The sequence below is a fragment of the Cheilinus undulatus genome, linkage group 23, assembly GCF_018320785.1.
Source record: "Cheilinus undulatus linkage group 23, ASM1832078v1, whole genome shotgun sequence".
Lineage (NCBI taxonomy): Eukaryota > Metazoa > Chordata > Actinopteri > Labriformes > Labridae > Cheilinus > Cheilinus undulatus.
This window is the reverse complement of record NC_054887.1, coordinates 18700939-18722395: the sequence shown is the minus strand read 5'-3', so window position 1 is coordinate 18722395 and position 21457 is coordinate 18700939. Positions and strand designations below refer to the sequence as shown.

General features: G+C 38.2%; 2 protein-coding genes across 2 annotated transcripts in view; one reads left to right on the top strand and one right to left on the bottom strand.

The window, feature by feature from the left end:
- Positions 1 to 14831, top strand: part of adipor2 (adiponectin receptor 2) — a 50526-nt gene extending 35695 nt beyond the window's left edge. The window contains exons 4-9 of the mRNA XM_041780707.1: positions 5004 to 5177; positions 8062 to 8233; positions 10917 to 11103; positions 11191 to 11378; positions 11494 to 11687; positions 11789 to 14831. Of these exons, the coding sequence (XP_041636641.1) occupies positions 5004 to 5177; positions 8062 to 8233; positions 10917 to 11103; positions 11191 to 11378; positions 11494 to 11687; positions 11789 to 11917 (1044 nt within the window). The 3' untranslated portion in view covers positions 11918 to 14831. The remainder of the gene's footprint in view (positions 1 to 5003; positions 5178 to 8061; positions 8234 to 10916; positions 11104 to 11190; positions 11379 to 11493; positions 11688 to 11788) is intronic.
- A 106-nt stretch (positions 14832 to 14937) lies between these two features.
- Positions 14938 to 20168, bottom strand: LOC121505195 (E3 ubiquitin-protein ligase TRIM39-like). The gene is made up of 2 exons (XM_041780294.1): positions 20069 to 20168; positions 14938 to 18085 (listed from the first exon to the last, which is right to left on the bottom strand). Exon 2 carries the CDS (start codon positions 18081 to 18083, stop codon positions 16248 to 16250), a length of 1836 nt encoding a protein of 611 aa, XP_041636228.1. The 5' UTR covers positions 18084 to 18085; positions 20069 to 20168; the 3' UTR covers positions 14938 to 16247.
- Between the last annotated feature and the right edge of the window lie 1289 nt (positions 20169 to 21457).

Sequence of the window (21457 nt, the reverse complement as noted above, 5' to 3'; positions counted from 1 at the left end):
AACCAACTATGTGCTTACCGCAACCAGCTATATCAGACTGAATAATTGTGATTTACACACTTTTAAAGAGACACACAGATGCAGATTTCAGTCTCTGTTTTACTCAGATATGTCCAAATAAGAGAATAAGCTCACACAAGCAAAAACAGAAAATCGTGCATGCAGTTGGAGTGTATTTTTCTGTTGGGTATTTAAAAATATGGGTTAGTCATGCATTATATATACAAAAGGACTCCCCGCTCTCTCTTTCTGCTCTTCTTTGGTCTATCTCTGCCTGCTGCTTTCTTTTAATTTCCTCACTATTGTCTATCTTTTGCTCCTTTTTGGGAGTCAACTAAAAACATCTTTCCCTTCAGCAGAACCCCAAGATTGTGTGCCCTTGATGGTGTGAAACAACTATATATCACATTTTTTGTGTTGACTCCCTGAACATCATTTTCATTCCACACACAACTATCAATACTTTTAAGTGCATCAGTGTACGCTCCTCTCTGTTTGTAGGTCTGTGTATGTCACTTATGATAAATGACTGTGTATTTATCACAGAGCACTCGTCATATCACACCGTGCCCAGCTCTCCAGCTGTGACAGCTATTGTGTTAGATTGAATTGACACAGTCTGCTTGATGTTCCATTTATAAACTCTAAATTTGACAGACTGTGTTGACATCTTCTCAATTGAATACTAGGTCCCTTTTTACTCGTATCTACTAGAATTCTTCACAGATCACATAGCTTTAGAAAAAAGTTGTTCGAAATTCAATTTCCACCATATAACTCCTTCTTTGTTTTGTGTCTTTTCACCAGATTCCAAAATAATAGTCTTTGGACCATAATGCAATGCAGGGTCGAGCCCTCTTTTTCTGCAGTGTTTAATTTTTTTCTGTAGTGCCACCTACAGTTCAGCCTGTTGACTTCTCATCCTCACATAACATTAGAAGATGGAAACAAGCATGAATTCACATTATCTTTTGATGAAATTCCAAAAACACATTTAAATTTTTAGACACATTTGAATGGAAATAACCTTGTAAAGCCCATGGATTGACCAGATTCCATCTCTGTCATCAGGCAGATCCATCTTGCAACATTTCATTCTTGAAACAGTTGTACCTGGTCTGAAAACAGACGATGCAATCAGTGTCATTTGAGGAGAAGGAGGCGGTAGCTATGGGTGGAGTTCAGTCGTACTGCAAGCCAGTAAACAATGGCGACATTTCTTATAAAATTAATTATTCAACTTGACTTGTCCACGGTCCTTTCTGCTCCTCTCAGAGTGTAGAACTTATTTTATAGAAAACAATCAAAATAAACAGAACAATATCCATTTTATAGACTTCCCTGTAGTTGCCTCGTTAGGTTTGCCATATGAAGGGAAAGTCAGCCATTATTTGTATTTTATTTAACCTTTATTTTAACAGGGAGGACCCACTGAGACCGAGGCCTCTTTTCCACGGGTGCCCTGCAGTTACACAGAATCAGATCGAATGAAAGCAATATCACAGCAATAACAATATCAATTACATACAAGCTCATACAAAGACACATTTATACTTATAAAACAAAAACAAAAAAAAAAAAATTCAGTTTTGGTGTTAAAACATTTTAAAACAGTCAGTCATTTTCCTTGAGAAGTTCAGACTCTAGCGCTTCAAAAACACCGTAAGAAACAAGAGAGGGCAGCTTAACTGTCAACTGGAAATTGTTCCACATAGATGCAGCAACACTAAAAGCAGTCTTACCCCATTCAGTTCTAAACCTGTTTTTTTTGGGGGGGATCTTGTTGCATGGGTTGAAATGTTTCTAGACAGAAGTGAAGTCAGATAAGGAGGGAGTTTAGCAATGAGTACTCTTTAAATAAATAGAATACTCTGCTGCTTTCTATGCTGACTCAGTGACGGCCAGCCAACAGAACGATACAAGTCACAATGATGAGTTTGAAGTCTGTCACCAGTGATAAATCGAAGAGCACTGTGATACAAAGCATCCAAAGGCTTTAAGACAAGAGCAGTTACATGTGCATAGAGAGTGCCACCATAATCTAAAACTGGCAGAACAGTAGCCTGGACAATCTTTTTTTTCTGTTTGACAATGTCAGACAGATTTTTTCCTATAAAGAAAACCAAGTTGAGGCCTAATTTTCCTTATCAAGCAAGAAATGTGTGATCTAAAAGACAAATCCTGATCCAACCAGATACCCAGGTATTTAAATTTTTGAACACATTCAATGTCTGTATTTTCTAATGTTGACAGTGCAGCAAAGGGTTCAGTGTTTTGTATAGTGAAAAACATTTAGGCCTATTTTGTTTTTTGGGGGGGGTTAAGCATGTGTTTGAGGTGGATAAGGGCTTGTTGGAAAGAATTAAAATCAGTTTGTAGCTGAAACAGGGCTTGGTCATTAGAGGATGCAATAGAGTATAATACTGTGTCATCAGCATACAGATGAATTTTAGAATTTTTTTAATTTTATTTGGGATATCATTCACATAGAAAGTAAATAAAAGTGGCCCAAGGATAGATCTCTGTGGTACACCTTTTCTGATTCACATAAAAGATGACTTGACATTATCTACAACTATAGCTTGAGTTCTATTGGTTAGATAGTTGGAGAACCAGTTATACAGAAGCAGTAACCTGTAACAAATGTAGACTAATTAGGATCACATGAATTACTCTTCTGTAAAATTGATGGTTTTCTTGCCAAACTTTTAGATCAATAATGAAGCCTTAATGTCCTTGCTGGGAAGCAGCAACTTAATATGTTGCTTTTGTTATTCAGTTTTTGAACTTGTTTGTTTTTGAACCCTTTAAAGCATGATTTAACTTAATTGAATCAGTACCGACCATACACTATGGATAAAACTGAGTAATGTCAGCCAGGTCTTATTGAAAACATTATCTCAGACTAAAATCAATCAATCAATTAAGTCCGGGTTGACCAGTTAATGGCCTGACTGTTTATTTATGCCGATATTTGATTATTGGTATCAGCATTTTATTTTAACAATAATTAATAAAGTTAATGAAGCAAAAGGTGCACTACTTTGGTTCCACTGCAAATTGTGTCTTCTCCTCTAGCTTTATTTTCACTCCCCACATGAAAAAATGCCCTGTGTACAACACAATCCGATAGGCTAGATGTCACGTGAGTACTAGCCAATCAACACTTAAGCCTGGATGCCATTGACACAGTGAGCATACAGCATCACTTCCTGTGTTCCTGTTTCTATTGTGTTGCTTTGTGCAGTTTCTAATGCTGATAAAGTTTTGACTAAATTTTTTATTTTAGCTCAGTTTTATGATCATGCAACTTTTCTTTTGCCACGTTAAGTATATTCTGTTTGTCATAATAAACGCATATTTGTTTCGGATATCAGTTATTAGCCTCATGAACAACTTATTATCAAATGGGCCCAGAAAAAAACAATATTGATTGAGTAACAGACAAAGAGGAAGAGTTGGAGAGGTCTTAAACCTCCAGACAAACAGCTACAATATGGTCATATCAACCATACCCCTATATGTGTACTTTAATTCCTTCAGAATTACTAGAAGCTCTTGGTCATTTCTATCAGTTCAGGCCCACATTCCTTGTTAAATGCCTTGTCTAAATTGCAATGCAGTGACTCACCACTAGTGGCCACTAGATCTCCAATTAAAGGCTGCTGCCTTAATGCTCTTTAACCTAAATGTAAACAGTGGTTGACAGCATTGATAGCACCTCACAGGAACAGTGCGATTTAGTACTATTTTGATCTACAAAATGAGGATAAAGTTGTACGTGGAGTGTGTCAGATTTTACTCTTGTATAACTGAGTGATGATTTTCAGCACAGGAATGTAGATGTTAACCCATAAAGATCACAGAGGGCCGGCAGCACCAATACTGCTAACAATAGCCACATTCTGCAAACCACCTTTGCATTGCTCACTCAGTGATGCAAGGATTCTGTCTTCAATTAACAGAGCAATGTTGACCATTTCTCATGAGATTTCTCTTAGCTTTAGACCAGTCAACAAAACACATAATCTTCATTTAACCAGATCTGAAATTCATCGAGGTACATCACTAGAAAAAATGCCATTTTAACAGTATGTTTTTATTGATTTTCCATTTATTGGTTGAATACAGAAAAGGATGATGACACTATAAATGCACAACAAAAAGCCAACTCTCAATTGCATTAAACTGTCCCAGATGAGAATAGTGTCTCTGTAAAACAGGATGTAAAACAGGAGGGAACTGCAGTTTTGTTGCACTTTAGAATTCTTTGTCCACCATGGAGTTTGCCACTTGCTTTTAACCCTACAGTATGCTGAGGTTTTGGATGTACTCCCTTTTGTCTTGTAATTTAGACAACTGACTTGGTAAAGGTTGGTGTAAACTTGCTGTTAAGTGGTTTTACTATGTCTTTGTCTCAAAAAAGTGTCTGACAATAAACAGGTCTAAATTTAGCAGACTCAGGATATTGTGTATGCCTTCTGTAATTGTTTTTATCTTGAAAGCCTGAACGGCTTTCATCTCAGTTCAAAAATAATTAAACACCTCTGCTGCTGTCACTGTGAAGGTGTCTTTGCTGTGGTTTCAAAATGAAATGTGACATGATGATTTACTGATCTACTTCACTGCTCTAAAGAACAGCAGCTGTTTACTACGCACAGGGAAAAAACAACTGTGTTGTCATAAAGACAAACCTGCTATAGTGAGGAACATCACTGGTCAGCAGCGAGTTATGCAAAGTGATCATTGATGAACCTGTAAAGGAAGTTCACTTGTCACATGGAATTTCATTTGCATGTGAGAGCAGGATAATGTAAGCTTGGATCAATGGGGTCACGCACATTTTTAAAGTAGACATCATGTGGTTGAAGCAGACTCAAACTAAAAAGGTCAAACTCTCAATCTTTTATTCACTCTGCATGGAAGGAATGCTCAAGGATGAAAATTCTGAGTTTTTAAGCTTGCAAACATGGTAATAGTTGTCTGTTTCTTTTTCTCTTCAGGATGTCCCCGAGTGTGAAGAGGATAGAAGAAAAAGTGAAGAGGATGAAAGAGGAAGAGAAGGAGAGCAGAAGGAGGAGGATGATGAGAGAAGCAGTGATGAAGGGTTCATGGGGATGACTCCGCTGCTGCAGGCTCACCACGCCATGGAGAGGATGGAGGAGTTTGTACACAAGGTAATAAACAAAAACACACACTCTTCAGCAGCTGTAGGCCTTATCTATTTGTAAGAATGTTATTTCCCTTTTTTTAAAGACATATTCCTCCCTTATCTACACAAACCTTAAATCCCATCGACTACTAAATTTATTCATCTACCCTCGAGCAATGTTTGTTTAACACAGGCGCTTCTACACAGCTACACTCAGTAAAACCATGTAGTAAAAGCAGCCTGTAAAGCCATAAAAGCAATATGAAAACACCGTTTTGTACACTGAGTAAGCCTTATATACTCCAGTTTATTGTTCAGGTTTATTTTGGCTTGTTTACAGTGTAGCTCTGGAGCAGAAAGTTGGTTAATAAACAGCACATTACTGATTCCTGCTTCCTTTTTCTTTGCCACAAACTCTCAGGACAAAATTCTAGTCTTAAGAATTAACTCTAAGAAGCCTGTCTATGAGCTGAATGGCCTATTAAATATATGTCACGATTGTTATTTGTCAGGTAGACCAGAAATAAACATCCGGGCCACTATTTTTTGCCCCTGTTACTTTCTACTTTTCATCAGCTTTGTGCAATTTTCACCAATTTTTGCCTCGTTTTCACATTTTTTCTACTTTGCACTATATTTTGCCTTGTTCTGACACCTTTTGTCAGTTCTTTTCCAACCTATTTTTTCCACTTCTAACACATTTTTTTTCCACTGTTTAACACAATTTCACCACCCAATTATGCCACTTTTCATCAATTTTGAGCAGTTTTCACCCACTTTTCACTTTTAACCAGTTTTTGTTACTTTACACCAGTTTTTGCCTTATGCTAACCTTTTCATCACTTTCTTTTTACTCACATTTTCCACTTTTAACACATTTTTGCCTTTGTAAACCCATTTGCCAATTTTCAAATCTTATTTCATCACTTTTTCTGCCTGTTTTTGCTACTTTAAACCTATTTTGCAACTTTTTTGCTGCCTCTTCTTGCCTGTTACCCTTTATTGCTACTTGTAATGCCTTTTCACAACTTTTTATTCCAATTTTCAACACGTCACTATTTGTAGTGCTATTTTTTTCCACTTCCTCCTACGACATTGTTTGCTGTGTTTTTTTTTTTACACCTTTTCATCACTTTTTAATCCCACTTTTGCCACTTTTTCATTCCATTTCAACATCTTTTCTGTAACATGACACACTACATGGATTTGTTTCACACATCCATCTGGGAAAGCTTCAATAGGAAACGTTTGAGAAACAGCAGAGTTTGAAAAAAAGCTCTGAGTGTGATTGGATGAACGTTCTGTCTGTCACATCTCTATGGGGCAATCAGAGCAACAAAACACGTGACATGGCCGCTATCAAGCTGCGCGTGTGCAGCTACTGAGGAATAACACAAAACATGGCGACTATAGACATGCAAGTACTCGACTTCTGTCGTTTTTGAAAAGAAAACAACTCACTGCTGTTCTTTGTTCTTCTTTTAATGAAGAAATGACATCAAGCTCTGATAAAACTGGTGCTTTAGCAGCATCCACACTAATCTCTTCCTCCATAACTGCACCAGCTCTTGCTGCTGCTTGTTAACGTCACGACTCTTCTGCGCCTGAAAATACTGCCCCTCGATACTGATTGGTCCTGTTATTTTCTAACCGGGCCCAAACGGTTCAGATGGGAGCTTTGCAAGATGGATTCGACAGTGAAAAACAAGGAAACGGGCGTATCCATCTGCTTTGCAAGGTTACTTTTTCTGCCCATTTCTGCCCATTTTAAGTCTTTTTTTGCCACTTTAAAATGCTGTCCACCTATTCTTTTGCCTATTTTGCCACTTTCAGCCTCATCTCTCCTTTGTTGTCCCAATATTGTCTCTTTTAACACCTTTTGCCACTTTTTATGCCCATTTTTACCAATTTTCACCACATTTCACTCTTTGTTACACCCATGTTTGCCACATTTAACAGATTTTTGTCCTCTTTTAAAACATTTTTTCCACTTTTAGTCCCATTTCACCACATTTTCCACTTTTTTTTTTTTTTTTGCAATTTTTACAGCTTTTTGCTCTGCTTTAAAAAAAGGATGTACATTTTTAGGAAAGCTGTATTTCACTGCACAAATTAATAAAATATTTGTTGCTTTGATGAGATTGGTCATTATTCAGATAAAAAAATAAAATAAAATATAGTTGTCATAGATTCTATCCAAGAGTTTGGGCAGATTTTGTCCATTATTGCCGCTGTCACACAGGAAGTGAAGATTGTTTCAACCAATCAGTGAAGTGCAGTGAGTCTAACTCCACTAGTTACATTGGTAGAAGGGTGCCAAAAAAGTAGGACAGTATAGATTGGTTATTTGGTGTCCCTCCCAATTTTGTAACAGAGGAAACCCAAATATTTCATATCATACCAAACCAAACTAAAGCGGCTTCTTACAGGGTTTCGTTTTTGTAAGATTACATTGCCTACTACAATAGATTGGACTCATATTGCCTCACACAGACACACAAGCCACTGAGAGTCTGCTAAAATTGCAGCCAGCAGGTAGTAAATTAGGGAAATGAATCACTGAAGAGAAACTGGCTCTCTGTCTTGTCAATCAGGAGTGTTTACTGTATCAGGCTTCAGTGTATTTATTTACATCACTTGGCTCAGATACTGATCATTTGACACTGATAACCTATGCTACACACACTTGTGATCACATACTGTACTACACCACACACAAAAACACCACATGGATCACGGGAGTTTCAGTAAACAACCAGCTGCCTCTTATCAGGGACATTTGGATTAAATTAGGAGAGATTTTTATTGAAGTCTTTCCACACACACAAGCCTTCACTTTCCAAATATGGTAGTAGTTTATTTGATTAAAATTAACTATTTCTGTCCTGGTTCTTTTACTAATCAATCAGGTATGGGAGGGCAGGTGGCGAGTCATACCTCACGATGTGCTCCCAGATTGGCTGAAGGACAACGACTTCCTGCTCCATGGCCACAGGCCGCCCATGCCTTCATTCCGCGCTTGCTTCAAGAGCATCTTCAGAATCCACACGGAGACGGGGAACATTTGGACACATCTGCTAGGTAGCTAATGCACCACTTTACCTCAATCTGGAAAGTTTAAGACCAGCTTTTAATTTTTAATTTTTATTTTTTTTAACCCAAGAATGTTTTCATGTTAAGAAAATATAATTGAAATTGGGATGTTGAGCGGCAGCTGATCACTGAACGATTTTAATGAAAAAAAAAAAGAATAAAACATTGAAAATAATGCTGAGAGTCATCAATGTGGCTGGCTTCTGCTGCTCCAACTATTGCTGCTCCTCTCCACTTGAAGCAGCTGTTGTTAAAATCCTTTTAGTAAAATAAACCTTAATCCAGTGTTGAAATCCTTTTTGAAATCAGTGGATTAAAGCCTGTTAACTAACCTACATTAGCTGTTAGCAGCTCAGCTGAGAAAAGGGAAGTAAGAGGGCCACATTTATTTTACTCTTACAGCCAGAGGACCAACATTTTACACATTGCAGGAAACTCACACTTTAGAAAATTTGATATGAGGAACAGAATTATAGCTTAATCATAATCTATATCATCTAACACAAAACTTGAGCCAATATAAACTGCTTTTAAATGCATTTAGTACAGTACTTTGTGCTTATGTTATTATTTTTACTTGCATATCTACTTTTTTGTACAAATGCATTTAATAATGCTTATAAAATATTTTTACAGCAATAACTACAGCCAGTTATATCTCTAGTTTTATGTTAAGAACCTAACGTGTGAAAAATCAAATTTAGTTTCAGTTTTTTTTTCCAATTGTCATGTTTCATTTGATAATGTTTTCTTCATGTTTACAAGTTTCCTGATATTTGGAACAGACTTATGGGCCGCATTCAGTGAGATGGAGGGCCACATGTGGCCCTGGGGCCGCCATTTGCCCACTGCAGATTTAGATCCTTGATCACTTGGAGTAATTCGGTTGTTCTTACTGTGGGAGACTTGTTTTATTCCTCTTTGGGAGGTTTTTGTGCTTCTCTGCTATACAGAGTTAAAAATCATGTTGACTGAATATAGATGACTTTTACGCTCCTTTTATCAGGTTACTCTCCCACTTGTTCACCACTTCTGTTCACCACTGAGATAAGTCGAGTGACTGACCTCTAAACTTGCTCTTTTATATCAAAAATGTAAAATATGATCTGTATCGTATCTGTGATTGGTTGCATTAAACCTGATAGGGGATGGGCATCCCTAATGTAAAACAATACAACAAACTCCCACTCCACGAATAACCCTACCTCTATTACATTGTTACAATTAACAATAATAATAACCGACTATCAGCAAACAAGAGGTGCAAATAAGTAAGTTGACTAAAAAGTATAAATGGAAAATAGGAGCATTCACACCATCTTATAAGCCAGACTGGTAAAAGTCTTAAGAAAGAAAAAGTTCAAAGATGGTAGCTCTTTGTTTGTTGTTTGATGTTTGTGTAATGTAATCCTACATTAATCCTCATTACAGAAGCTTGAAAAACAGAGTCTTAATTGAAATTTCCCAACATAAAACCTAAAAACATCCCACTTTGACCTAAATAAGCATTGTGCAAAAAATGAAAGCCCTCAGATCCATCTAATTCCAGGTCAGTATTATTGTTGTTTCTTTATTTGGGCTGAGCACTTTAATTAGAATGAACAGAGCTTGTATTCAATCCAAATCTAGTTTTTAATCTGCTTGTTGTTTCTATGCTTGTTACAGCCAAAGTGTCTTGTAAAAGTATGAGGAGGTCAGAGGCTGCCCAGATGTTTGTTTCTGATGCCATCTAGTGGTTAAACCAAGATACTGCATGTAAATTCCAATATGTGTATAAAAATGCTGTTCATATTGTTTTTTCTTATGTTAGATTTAATCTCATCAGACCTGAGTTTTGTTTGGAATATATTTTTACTTTCACTTGTTTGGGATAAGTAGAACCTGATTAGTGAAAAAGCTCAGCCTGGTCTTTGAACAGGGATTAGTTTTGACCAAAAGTGGTATCCACAAATCTCCTGAAGGTCCTGTTTCTGCAGAAATACAGCACTGGATCAGTTTTAGAGGATATGTTTTGGCCTAGTGCCAGCCAGTTGGTCAGTTGTTGGGGTTCTTCAGTCAATAAGAAATGGTTTCAGTTATTACAGGAGGGATAGTGGAGTCATTTTAATGAGGGATTTCAAGGATTTGTTAAGGCCAAATTTTCCACCAAAAGTTCTGAATTTTTTTGGAAATTTTCCTTTCCAAAATCCACATGAATTCCTGGAAAATACCAAACACTCCAGTGAAACTTCTTAAACATATTTTTATTGTTTGTCTTACTGTTTATTTGTATTTTAAAGTATCCCATACAAAGGAAGCCAAAAACACCTTCATTTTTCCCAGTTGTTTCAGTGTAATTAACTAAATAAAGCCTAAAAATTTCAGGGAATTAATCCCCCAAAATTCCATCTTTTTTTTCCATGTGTTTGTAGTTGTAACTACACGACACATTAATCATTGCCATAAAAAATCCCAGGATGATGCATCAAAGCCTTGTGTGTTGTCTTTTGGAATTTATGTGATTGAGAGCTCCCTGGAGGTAGAATTCACACTCTGAGTAGTTTTAGGTGTTAAGCACTGAAAATCTGTATAACTTAATCCACGTTGATGCTCCGGCTGATATCACCTCAGTGGGGAGCATCATGTCTGATTTTAATCTTGATTGATTTCCCTCCCTTCTCTCTCTCTGCAGGCTGTTTGTTTTTCCTCTGTCTGGGCCTGATGTACATGTTCAGACCAAACATGTCATTCGTGGCTCCCGTCCAGGAGAAGGTGGTGATCGGGATGTTTTTCCTCGGAGCCATCCTCTGCCTCTCCTTCTCCTGGCTCTTCCACACGGTCTACTGCCACTCCGAGGGCGTCTCCAGAGTCTTCTCTAAGTACGACACAAACAGATTTTACAGTCGAGGTTCTGTTGTAGAGTGAAACCCTTGAAACAAATTAAAACTGTGTTCTCCTGTTTTCAGGTTGGACTACAGTGGAATCGCCTTCCTGATCATGGGATCCTTCGTCCCCTGGTTATACTACTCTTTCTACTGCTCCCCTCAGCCCTGCTTCATCTACCTGATAGTAGTGTGTATATTGGGATTGGCTGCCATCACCGTCTCCCAGTGTGACTTCTTTGCCACACCGCAATACAGAGGAGTTAGAGCAGGTAGAGGGCTATTTCAAAGTCACATTATTTTTTTTTATTTATTATTTGACCTTTGCTTTGTCTCTAGATTTTATGGTCAAGTAGTAAGTGTTTCTCTCTTCCTTTCTGTGTCTAGGAGTTTTTGTGGGTCTCGGTCTGAGTGGCGTGGTTCCCACCCTGCACTTTGTCATCAGCGAGGGTCTGATCAAAGCGACCACCATCGGTCAGATGGGCTGGCTGCTCCTCATGGCGACACTTTACATCACAGGAGCCTGTTTGTACGCTGCTCGCATCCCTGAGAGGTTTTTCCCTGGCAAGTGTGACATCTGGGTAAGCAACTGACAGTCACGCACAGGACAAAGCACTGACACCCACATACCACATTACATTTAATTAACTATTACTTTCTCCTCTTTTGCTCTTTTTCCTAGTTTCACTCCCACCAGCTGTTCCATATCTTGGTGGTCGCAGGGGCCTTCGTTCACTTCCATGGTGTCTCCAACCTGCAGGAGTTTCGCTACACAGTGGGAGCAGGCTGTGCTGAAGATGGCACTCTCTAACCCACGCATAAATCTACAAAGACGCACTCACTCATGCTGACTCACTCATGCAGTCACACATTTTACAGGGAGGCACTGGTTCTGATATTATGCACAGAATTAGAAACACATGCAAATAAAAAAACGCTCTCCCACTGACTGGAAACCGAAGTGGCTTGTCTGGTGTGTGTCTGTGTGTAATACACCGGACGGCCTCCCAGGGGGCGCTACTAAAACCAACTGATGAGGGTTGTTTTGTTCTATTTCTGACCCTCTGTCTGTCTGTTCATCCCCATCGCCTCTGGCTCTGTCACTTCGAATATAAAACACTTCAGCGTTTTATGAAGCAGTTTCTGAGGCGAATTGTTCCTGAATTTCTTCTGTGTTGAGTTCTGACATTTAACAGTTTGATGGTTTGAGCTGAAAACAAAGCATAATTATCACCTACAAGTATAAGGGCAATGTGAAAGAAAAAGAACAATCTGAGATTTTGCATCAAAGTCATAATTTTAGGAGAGTAAAGTTTGAAATTTACGAGAATAAAGTTGAACATTTATGAGATTAAAGTCACAATCTAAGGCCATTATTTAATGTGAAAGGTCTATGGAACAGAGTATAAATGGGGCTCAAGATAATACTCAATTTACCTAATCTGTCCAGATTATCTGCCATGACAAAAGCCTGTCATACAGTCAATGGACTTTCAATAGAAACCACCTGCCCAATAATATCGCCTTTTAAAATACCTTTAGAACAGGTGAGAACAACTCACAATCAACTCTTTAACCATTACAACTTTGTTTTATTTAAATTACAACTTTGGTATTGTAAAATCAAGACTTCATTCTTGTAAATCTGTGGCTTTGATAAATTTACAATTTGCTTGCTTATTTTAGGCGTATTTATGACATAACTTTGTAAACTTACAACGTAAAATCTATCAAATTTGTAATTTCAGTGTCAGAAGTATACTACTTTAAAGTCAGAATATTATGACTTAATAGTTCTGACATTTTCCATCAATACAGAACTTTTTCTGACAAGTGTTGAACCTTAAATGTTAAATTATGACTTTAATCTCTTGCAATATGTTTCTCTTTACAACTTTAATGTCACAACATTACGACTTTGATCCTTTCTGATGTGAACTTAACTTTATGTATTTAATGTTATAATGTTACAACTTTGATCTCTTATGACATTTCTCTTTTTACTACTTTAATGTGACAGTATTACAACTTTGAGTTTTGCAGACTTTTTTCACTAAAATTTGACCTTATTGTCATAATATTACTACTATGATCTCTTACGCTTTTTTTTCTCACAAATTCCCACTTTTTTTCTCTGAAATGTATGACTTTAATCCCAGCATATTGACTTTGATCAATTACATCCTTTTATCTTTATTTCATGCTCTTGATGTTGTGATATTTAAGTTTTTCTTGTAAATTTACTACTTTAATAACATTCTATTTTAATAGCTCTCAATATGACCTTTATCGCAAAACCTTGGATATTTATTGCCCTTATATTTGTCCTAAATAATTATAGCTTTAAAAACATTTTGTTTTTTGCTGTTTTTTCCAGACTGAGAACATTCAACAATGAAAAAAGAAAAATTTAATTCTTGGATTTGTTTGATGGTTGTAAAAGTAGCAGAGGAAGATGTTGGGAAACCGGGGTGGGTCAGGGGTTAATAGCCACTTAAAAAAAAAAAAAAAAAAAAGAACTTTTCCATGTAAATAAGATTTCTAAATTTTGGTTTATAGATTTGTATGAAATATATATGAAAAAGAACAAAAAAATGATGGCAAGCATAAATAAATATGTTAGAAAATAAATCAATGAAAGAGGGGGCAGAGAGGTGTTTTATCTACGCTTGCACCCAGCAGGAGGTGCAGTGATACAATAAGACTGGTTGGAGGGAAGTGCTTCAAACAACTTCATGTAGTCCATTTTTATGCAAAGATGAGAGGTGGAGGTGAGGAAGAAAACTAAGGCACAACATCTAAATCTTATCAAACAGCAGCCTTAAGTCTTGCTGGTATTTTTTCTCCAGTGGCGTTTCTTGAGTCACATTTTTGACTTAAACACTGAAAAAATGGAGGAGACCCTCTTCGACTCATCTTTCTTTAATTTTGTGGAAAAGATCTCAAAACTGGACATGTTAACATTTGTGCTTAAAACCAAAACTCAAACTGCTTTTTCCAATATGTAGGTTTATTTCTTTTCTTTGACCTACACTTTAATAACTTAAAACACTTGAGAGCTGTCTTACTGGTAAAACTGCAGTATTACTGCATGAAAAAGATGCAGTTGATTGTGGTCTTCCTCCTCCGTAACACTTGATAAGATTCACCTCCACACAGAACAACAATACTCCGTCTAAAAAATGTTCTTTTTGATTTGATGTATTTTATTTTATCCACTGCTGTTTCTTTTGATAGTACTATTATAATTGCAAGCTTTAATTTCACTTTTTCTTTCTTATTTGTTTACTGTGGTTTCTTTAAAATCATCAAAGCAGCAAAAACAAAGAGCTACTCAAGTGAAATCCTCTGATTTCATGGAGATAAAAACTTTTCAAGTGTTTCATGGCAATACCAAAACCTCAAACCTGCACAATGGATACACTTCTCTGAACTGATCATAACATGTGTGTCTAATTGAATGAAGGTTTGCAAGTTTCTGATTGCTGGCAGCTTTTTCCTAAATAGGAAGTTGATTTGCTTTTGGAGTGATCAGCAACTCTCCTTTGCATCTTGGTTTTCATTTTCTTTTCTTTATTTCATTTTTCTGTTTATATTTTATCTAATTTATTTCTCTTGGGGAGCGCTACCGTCTGTTGAAGCACACGTTCGGGATGGGAGTGTTTGATTGCAATAGACCTTTATATCTGCTGTATTGTTCTATTAAAAAGGTTTTTTGAATCTGACTCTGGGTGTAAGTGGTGGTTTATTAATGCACAACATTCAGCCATGTTTCTAACTGGGTAATCTTTCTTTAATGGAAAATGTTATAGCTGCCACAAAACCTGGAATTTGTTTCTGGAAAGAGGACAGACAACAACTGGGAGAGATGTTATAGAGATCTGAAATAGATATGTCCACATTAATGAGTCATCTTTCTGAGGTTTTTTTTTTAATGAAGCCTTTGTAAAGTTTGCAAAACAGTATAATAGCAGTCTGCCAAAGAACAGCTGAAAAAGGCACATATTCACAAAGAACTGCTGAGATTTGAATAAAACTACATAAGCAGGATTAACCGAGAAAAGCCAGACATGATGTGATTATAACACTGATGTAGAGACATAGAAAACAGCACTGTGTTGCAAAGAATTCTACTTGACTAAATTTCCATTACATCCTGCATACATACTGGAACATATACAGCCATTTGATACAGGGCCCAGTGTGCCACAACCTGGGACTATGTGCCATGGTGGAGGGCTGTGGTGTTGGTTGTCCATCTGAACCTTTGTCCCATCTCCACACGGGATCTCTGGAGCTGAGTAAGGGTGACCATTGGGTTCTTGGCTTCAGAAGACTTCAGAAGAAAAACAAACATGGATGTCTGTTGATATCCTCGGCATGTCCCTCCACAACAGTCTGTCCTGGCATATTTTACAGCTGCAGCAAAAATTAGTTGTGTTTAAGTTTGTGAGCGGTGAAAGTATGTAAGATCCAGTTGGTGATGCTTCCCGTTCTGCTCACTTTCATTGGTTGTGGGTTTTCCATCTGAGGCACTATGACCTAGAACTGTAAATATCATAATTTGGGGGATAAGCCTCCAGCCCTGTGACTGACTGCCAACCAGTCCAGGGTGTACCTTGCTTCTCGCCCAATGACAGCTGGGATAGGCTCTAGCCCCCTCGCAACCCCCAACGGGATAAGTGGTATAGAAAATGGATGGACGAACCTCAACTTGGTATACGCCCCCAGGATCATTGGGGGAGGCAAATCTGGCCTCAAATTGGGTTTCAAATTGTGTTGTGAATGTCCAGCGTAAAAAGTCAAGTCATTGGGCTATGTTCATCCCTTGCTTTTGAGTGTACTATCTCAAGAATGCTTTGACATATTCTCTTCAAACATTACAGTCCACTCTGATTAACAGACTGACTCACTGCATTATTAGATAAAAGGTCAAGGTCAAGGGCCAACACTGCCCTTCTTTTTGACCAGCCACTGTGCTTTTACTGTCTGGAAATTGGATATTTCCACAGACCTATAGTGCTGGCAGTAGTTTAAATAACCTAGGCATTTGGTTAACACCAGGTGCTGTTTAAAACACAAACTATTATTTTTGACTCTGTATCTTGAAGATCAAATAGGTTTCAGATCCTCCCTAACCTTCAGTGTAATGGGTCAAAAGGATTGATTTCAAGTACGTCATCAGGATTCTCTCCAAAGATACCCAAAATAGGATAAAGCTTTAGAGGCTTGTTTACTGGAGCACCAGCCATGGAATAGAGAAAGGCTTTCAGTGGTGGTGTTGTCTCTGTGAAGTTACAACCTGTGTAGGAGTAGATCTGAGCCCGCGTGTCCATGTCATAGAAGGAAACCTCTCCTTTTTCATAATCCACAAACACGCCAACTCTCTGGGGCTTTACCCTCAGGTAGAAAGAACCAGCAGAGATATCACCACAGTATTTGGCAAAGTGAGACTTGGTGTTTGATCCATGAAATATCCATCCCCCATCCATGCGGAGGGGAAAAGACCGACTCTCTCTATTAAAGGACTCTTTGACCACTCCCAAGAGCCAGCTGTTACAGCCACTGACCTGCACCTCAAAGTAGAACCTTCCTAAAGAGAATCCATCTTTTCCGAGAATAAATTTATGATGTGTAAACCTGTGCCCAAATAAAGCAGGAAAAAACAGTCGACCAGTATGAACTCTCAGCTGTTTCCCATTCTCTGACACCACAAGACGTGAATGGGCTGTGTCGGCATCCAGAGTCACATCCACTGCATCGCACTGTTGGATCATCATCATCTTATCCAGAGGCGGATCCCAAAGTTCATTTATATACCCAGCCAATATTATCTGTCCAGCTGCACCACTTGGTTCAGTCACTTCAGTGCCATCAGAAAGCCTGACCTCATGAATCAGCGTCTCCATATCATTTCTAAACATCTTCTCCATCTGAGCCACAGCCGTTCTCACCATTCCCATATAACTCTGTCCACTTATATCTGAAACCTCAGGCGCTAATGGAGGGTTTAAGTCCATCAGAGGGTCGAATTGGTCCCCTTGATGTCCAGGGAGATCTAGAGGTGGACTGCTCTGCAGTAGTTGAAGGTCGTCCTTTGTTAAAAGCACCTCCATTTTGGTTCTACTTCTCCTCAGGTCAGCAACATCCTGCTCCAGCTTTTTCAGAAGGTCTTCAGCCTGCTTCTCTGCTGCTTCCTGCTTCCCTTTGATCAACTCAACCAGCTCAGCCTGGCACCTTTGAAGGGAGAGAATCAGATCGGTGAAAACTTGAGCGATTTCTTCCATCTCTTTCTCTGACTGTTCCTTGATTTGTGCCAGTGAGTTTTTAATTTCCTCAATGCTCCTGCATTTAGCAGTTTCCATCGCCTTTATCTCTGAAGCTACATCATCCAAGCGGGCCTTTCTCTCTGTGATCTCACGCTCCAGAGGGACAGCTTTGTGCGTCACATGGTCATCTCTCAAGCACATGACACAAACACACGTCTGGTCATCCTGGCAGAAGAGCTCGAATACCTTGTCATGTTTCTTACACACCCTATCCTCCAGGTTCCACACTGGGTCGATGAGCTGGTGCTTCTTACGTGCTGTGACTCCCTGATGCACCTCAAGATGGTTCTGACAGTAAGAGGACAAACACAACAGGCATGTCTTCTGGGCCTTCAATTTCGGTCCACGGCAGACATCACAGGGAACCTCCCCTGGTTGTGCAATGGTGCCATCTTCACCCCTCAGCCTCATGCTGTGAAAACGCTCAACCATGTCTCTGAACTCTGTGTTGACCTGAAGCTGTGGTGGGCTGCAGAACTCTTTCTTACAGAGGGGACACTGCGTCACGTCACTGGTGGACCAGTATCCTGTGATGCAAGCCATGCAGTAGTTGTGTCCACATGGAGTAGAGACAGGATCTGTGAACTCGTGGAGACAGATAGAGCAACAGAGTTGTTCCTCAAATGCGAGGCTGCTGGCTGTGGCCATGTCTGGAAAAGAGGGAAGAATTTAATGTTTAAAACAAGAAGTTGTTTAAGTGTTTGTTCTATGTATCAAAATATCTATGTATGATTACCCCTACTATTGTATTTTTTTTTTATGAAAACAAAAAAGTTAACTTCATTAGTGCATGTTACGTTTTCCAACACTGACACAGCAATGTTAGCTACATAGCTAAGTTACCTGTGTAGCACATGTAGCTACATTTGCTTGAGCTATGTTTGCTCAAACTCATGTTGGTAGCGCTAAAGCGAATGTAGCTATATTTGCTTACATAGTAATATTAACTACATAGTTAGCATAGCTATCTTAGTTTTAGCTTAAGTTAACATAGCTAAAAGAAGCCACTGTTTGCATAACTACTTCTAAAAAGGGGTCTAAAATTAATCCCGGATTAGACCTCTGACTGTTTTTTCCTGCTTTGTTCACTAAATGTTTCTGTGATTTTTGCAATGTAGTTTTTTTCATGACGTGGCACCAGAGATATCCGGTCTGCAGATATCTCAGTCTCCAGTCTCTATTAAGTCTCCAGACTCAATTCAGGCCAAAAATAGTGGTTGGAAAATACGGGTGGTGCAGTCTATTTGATTTGAGCAATTCAACTTTGAAATAGCTATCAAAGATTAGGCTAACTATTTAGTTCATCTGGTATGGTCCAAATTAGCCCAGAAATACACTGTGTTCCAAATTGCATACTTCTGTCCTAAATACTAAACATTTTGAGTGCGTAAATGCGCTTTGAGGGTTCACACTGAGAAGTATATTCAAATCCAGTGTACTACTCGCACGCTCAAGCTATCGTGCAAGCTAACGTTAGCAAGCTAGCACACTAGCAAACATTTGTAGCATTCGCTAGCTAGCTGGGTAATTGGTAACAGCAGAAAATTTCAGTCAAGATAAAAATATTTAAGGAAAAATAAGTTCATTTTTCTTAAGCGAGTAATGTTAACATAAAATACAAATTATATGAATTTAATAGTGAGTGAAAATAGCTGTAAAATTTTGATTATAACCACCCTAACGGCTATAGGTTGCTGTATAAAAGAAGAAAACCGACATTCAAAGTGTTGTCAGTTCTCATTAGCGCAAAACGCTAATGTGTAATTTGAGACAACACCAACCTGCTGTGAGTATATTGCCTTTACCACAATTAAGTGTACTGTAATACATCACACCAACAGAGGCATTCAATTTAAGACATACTGACTTTTGAAAACTGGGCTGTGTTTTGTTTTTTCTACAGGTCCAAATTTAGCCCCAACATAATTGTTGAAAACTGGGCTTTGTTGTGTTCATCTGATACGGTCCACATTAGGCCCAAAAATAGTTGATATCTGGGCTGTATTTAGTCATCTTATTTGGTCCAGAATTAGACCAAAAATAGTCTTTGAAAACTGGACTGTAAGCTGTTTGCTCTGTTATTTCCACGTTTAGCCCAATAATAAATGCTGAATATTCACCTTAGTTTTGTCCATCTGTTTTGGCTGAATTAGTTCAATCTTAGCCCAAAAATAGTGGTTGAAAATCCACTGTGAGGGACATGTTTGACTGCATTTATAAAGAAAACACTTGGCTTTGCAGAGATGTTCCACTTGTAAACATATTTTCTGACCAAGATGTACTAAAGTTCCAGACACTTTATCTAGAATTCAATACTTATTGGTAGCTTTTGCCCCAAGATAGTCTTCAGATAAGGTTGGTTAAACATTTTTAGGTTACTTTTATGAAAACAATCGACTCAAAACAGCAGAGTTACCAAATAAAAGGCGTTCATAACATGTGTGATTAATGCCAGATTGCAGTAAGTATTTTGTGCTACGTGTTTGTTTCACAGACTGTGCCAGAAATCTATTTTTAGTCCAACATTTTTCATCTGAACACACCCTGTTAGATTTCTTTTCTCTCAGAGAAAGAAATCAGGAAATGTCCTTTAATGTCTTGATGTGGTAAAAAGATGAATAAAAGTACTTTACCTGCTGAGTATTCTCTTCAGACAGAAGAAAAATAAAAGCTTCTCTTTAGGGCTGTAGTTTGATTTCTTGAGAAAGACACATGATCTCGCCTCACTGTCCCCTCCTCTTTGTGGAAAATGTTACTAAGTCTGACTAACAGGATGGAGCACTTCCTTCTGCCATTTTTTTCCTCTTTTATATAAAACAGCTGAATGTTTGATCTTTGAATTATTGTTAGATACAGCACTACAGTTAACATATTTTGTAAGACTCCAACTTTGCTTAAACAGCATAGATTGATGCTGCAAAATCACTCACACTAATATAATGCACAGGGTCAAGAATGGTATAAAAACTTAGAGTTCAATGTAGAAACTGGAGTGCTATGTATGTAGATTAAGAAAAGACTTTAAATTTATAAAACTCATGACTCCATATTTTTATTCACAATAGAACATAAACAACATATCACATGTTGAAACTTAGTCTTATCCACCATTACATGAAAAATATTGACTCATTTCTAATTTTATGGCAGCAACACATTTCAAAAAATTAGGCACAGTGCCATGTTTACCATTGTGTAGTATCCCCTCTTCTTTTAACCTCACTCTTTTAATGTCTGTGAAGTGAGGAGACCAGTTCCTGGAGCTTTGTCCCATTCTTGTCTGATGTAGGACTCTAACTGCCTTCTTAGGATTCTGGGCCTTCTTTGCAAGAGTTTTTTTTTTTTTTTTTATGTTGCGGCAAATGTTTTCTCTCAGTGAAAGGTCTGGACTGCAGGCAGGCCAGTTCCGCACCTGGACTCTTCTATTGAGAAGCCATGCCGTTGTGATAGATGTAGTATGTTCCCGAAAAGAGACTTTGTCTGGAGGGGAGCATATGTTGCTCTCAAACCTCTATATAGCATGATAGTGCTTCTCCAGATGTTTCAAGCTGCCCATGCCACAGGCACTAATGCAATGCCATAAGATCGGAGTTGCAGGCTTTTGAACTGTGCACTGATAACAAACTGTATGGTCCCTCTCCTTTTTAGTTCATAGTACACATGTCTATGATCTCAACTTTAAATTTTGACCACAGAACAGTTTTCCATTTTGCCTCAATCCATTTTGAATGAGATCTGGCTCAGAGAAATGGCAGTGTTTATGGCTTCTTCTTTGCATTATAAAGCTTTAACCTGCATTGTGGATAGCACAGCAATCTGTGTTGACAAACAATGATTTATATGTTTTCCTGAGTCCATGCAGTAATTTTCAGTACCTGTAGGTATCCTGAAGGACACTCAACCAAATTTTGTCCACTGAAATGAGACCCAGACGGCAACTTTACCACATGATGTCCACTGAGAGGTTTCCTAGAAGTTACTTGAGCATGTCATAGGTTCCAGAAAGGGCATCCAAAAGTGTA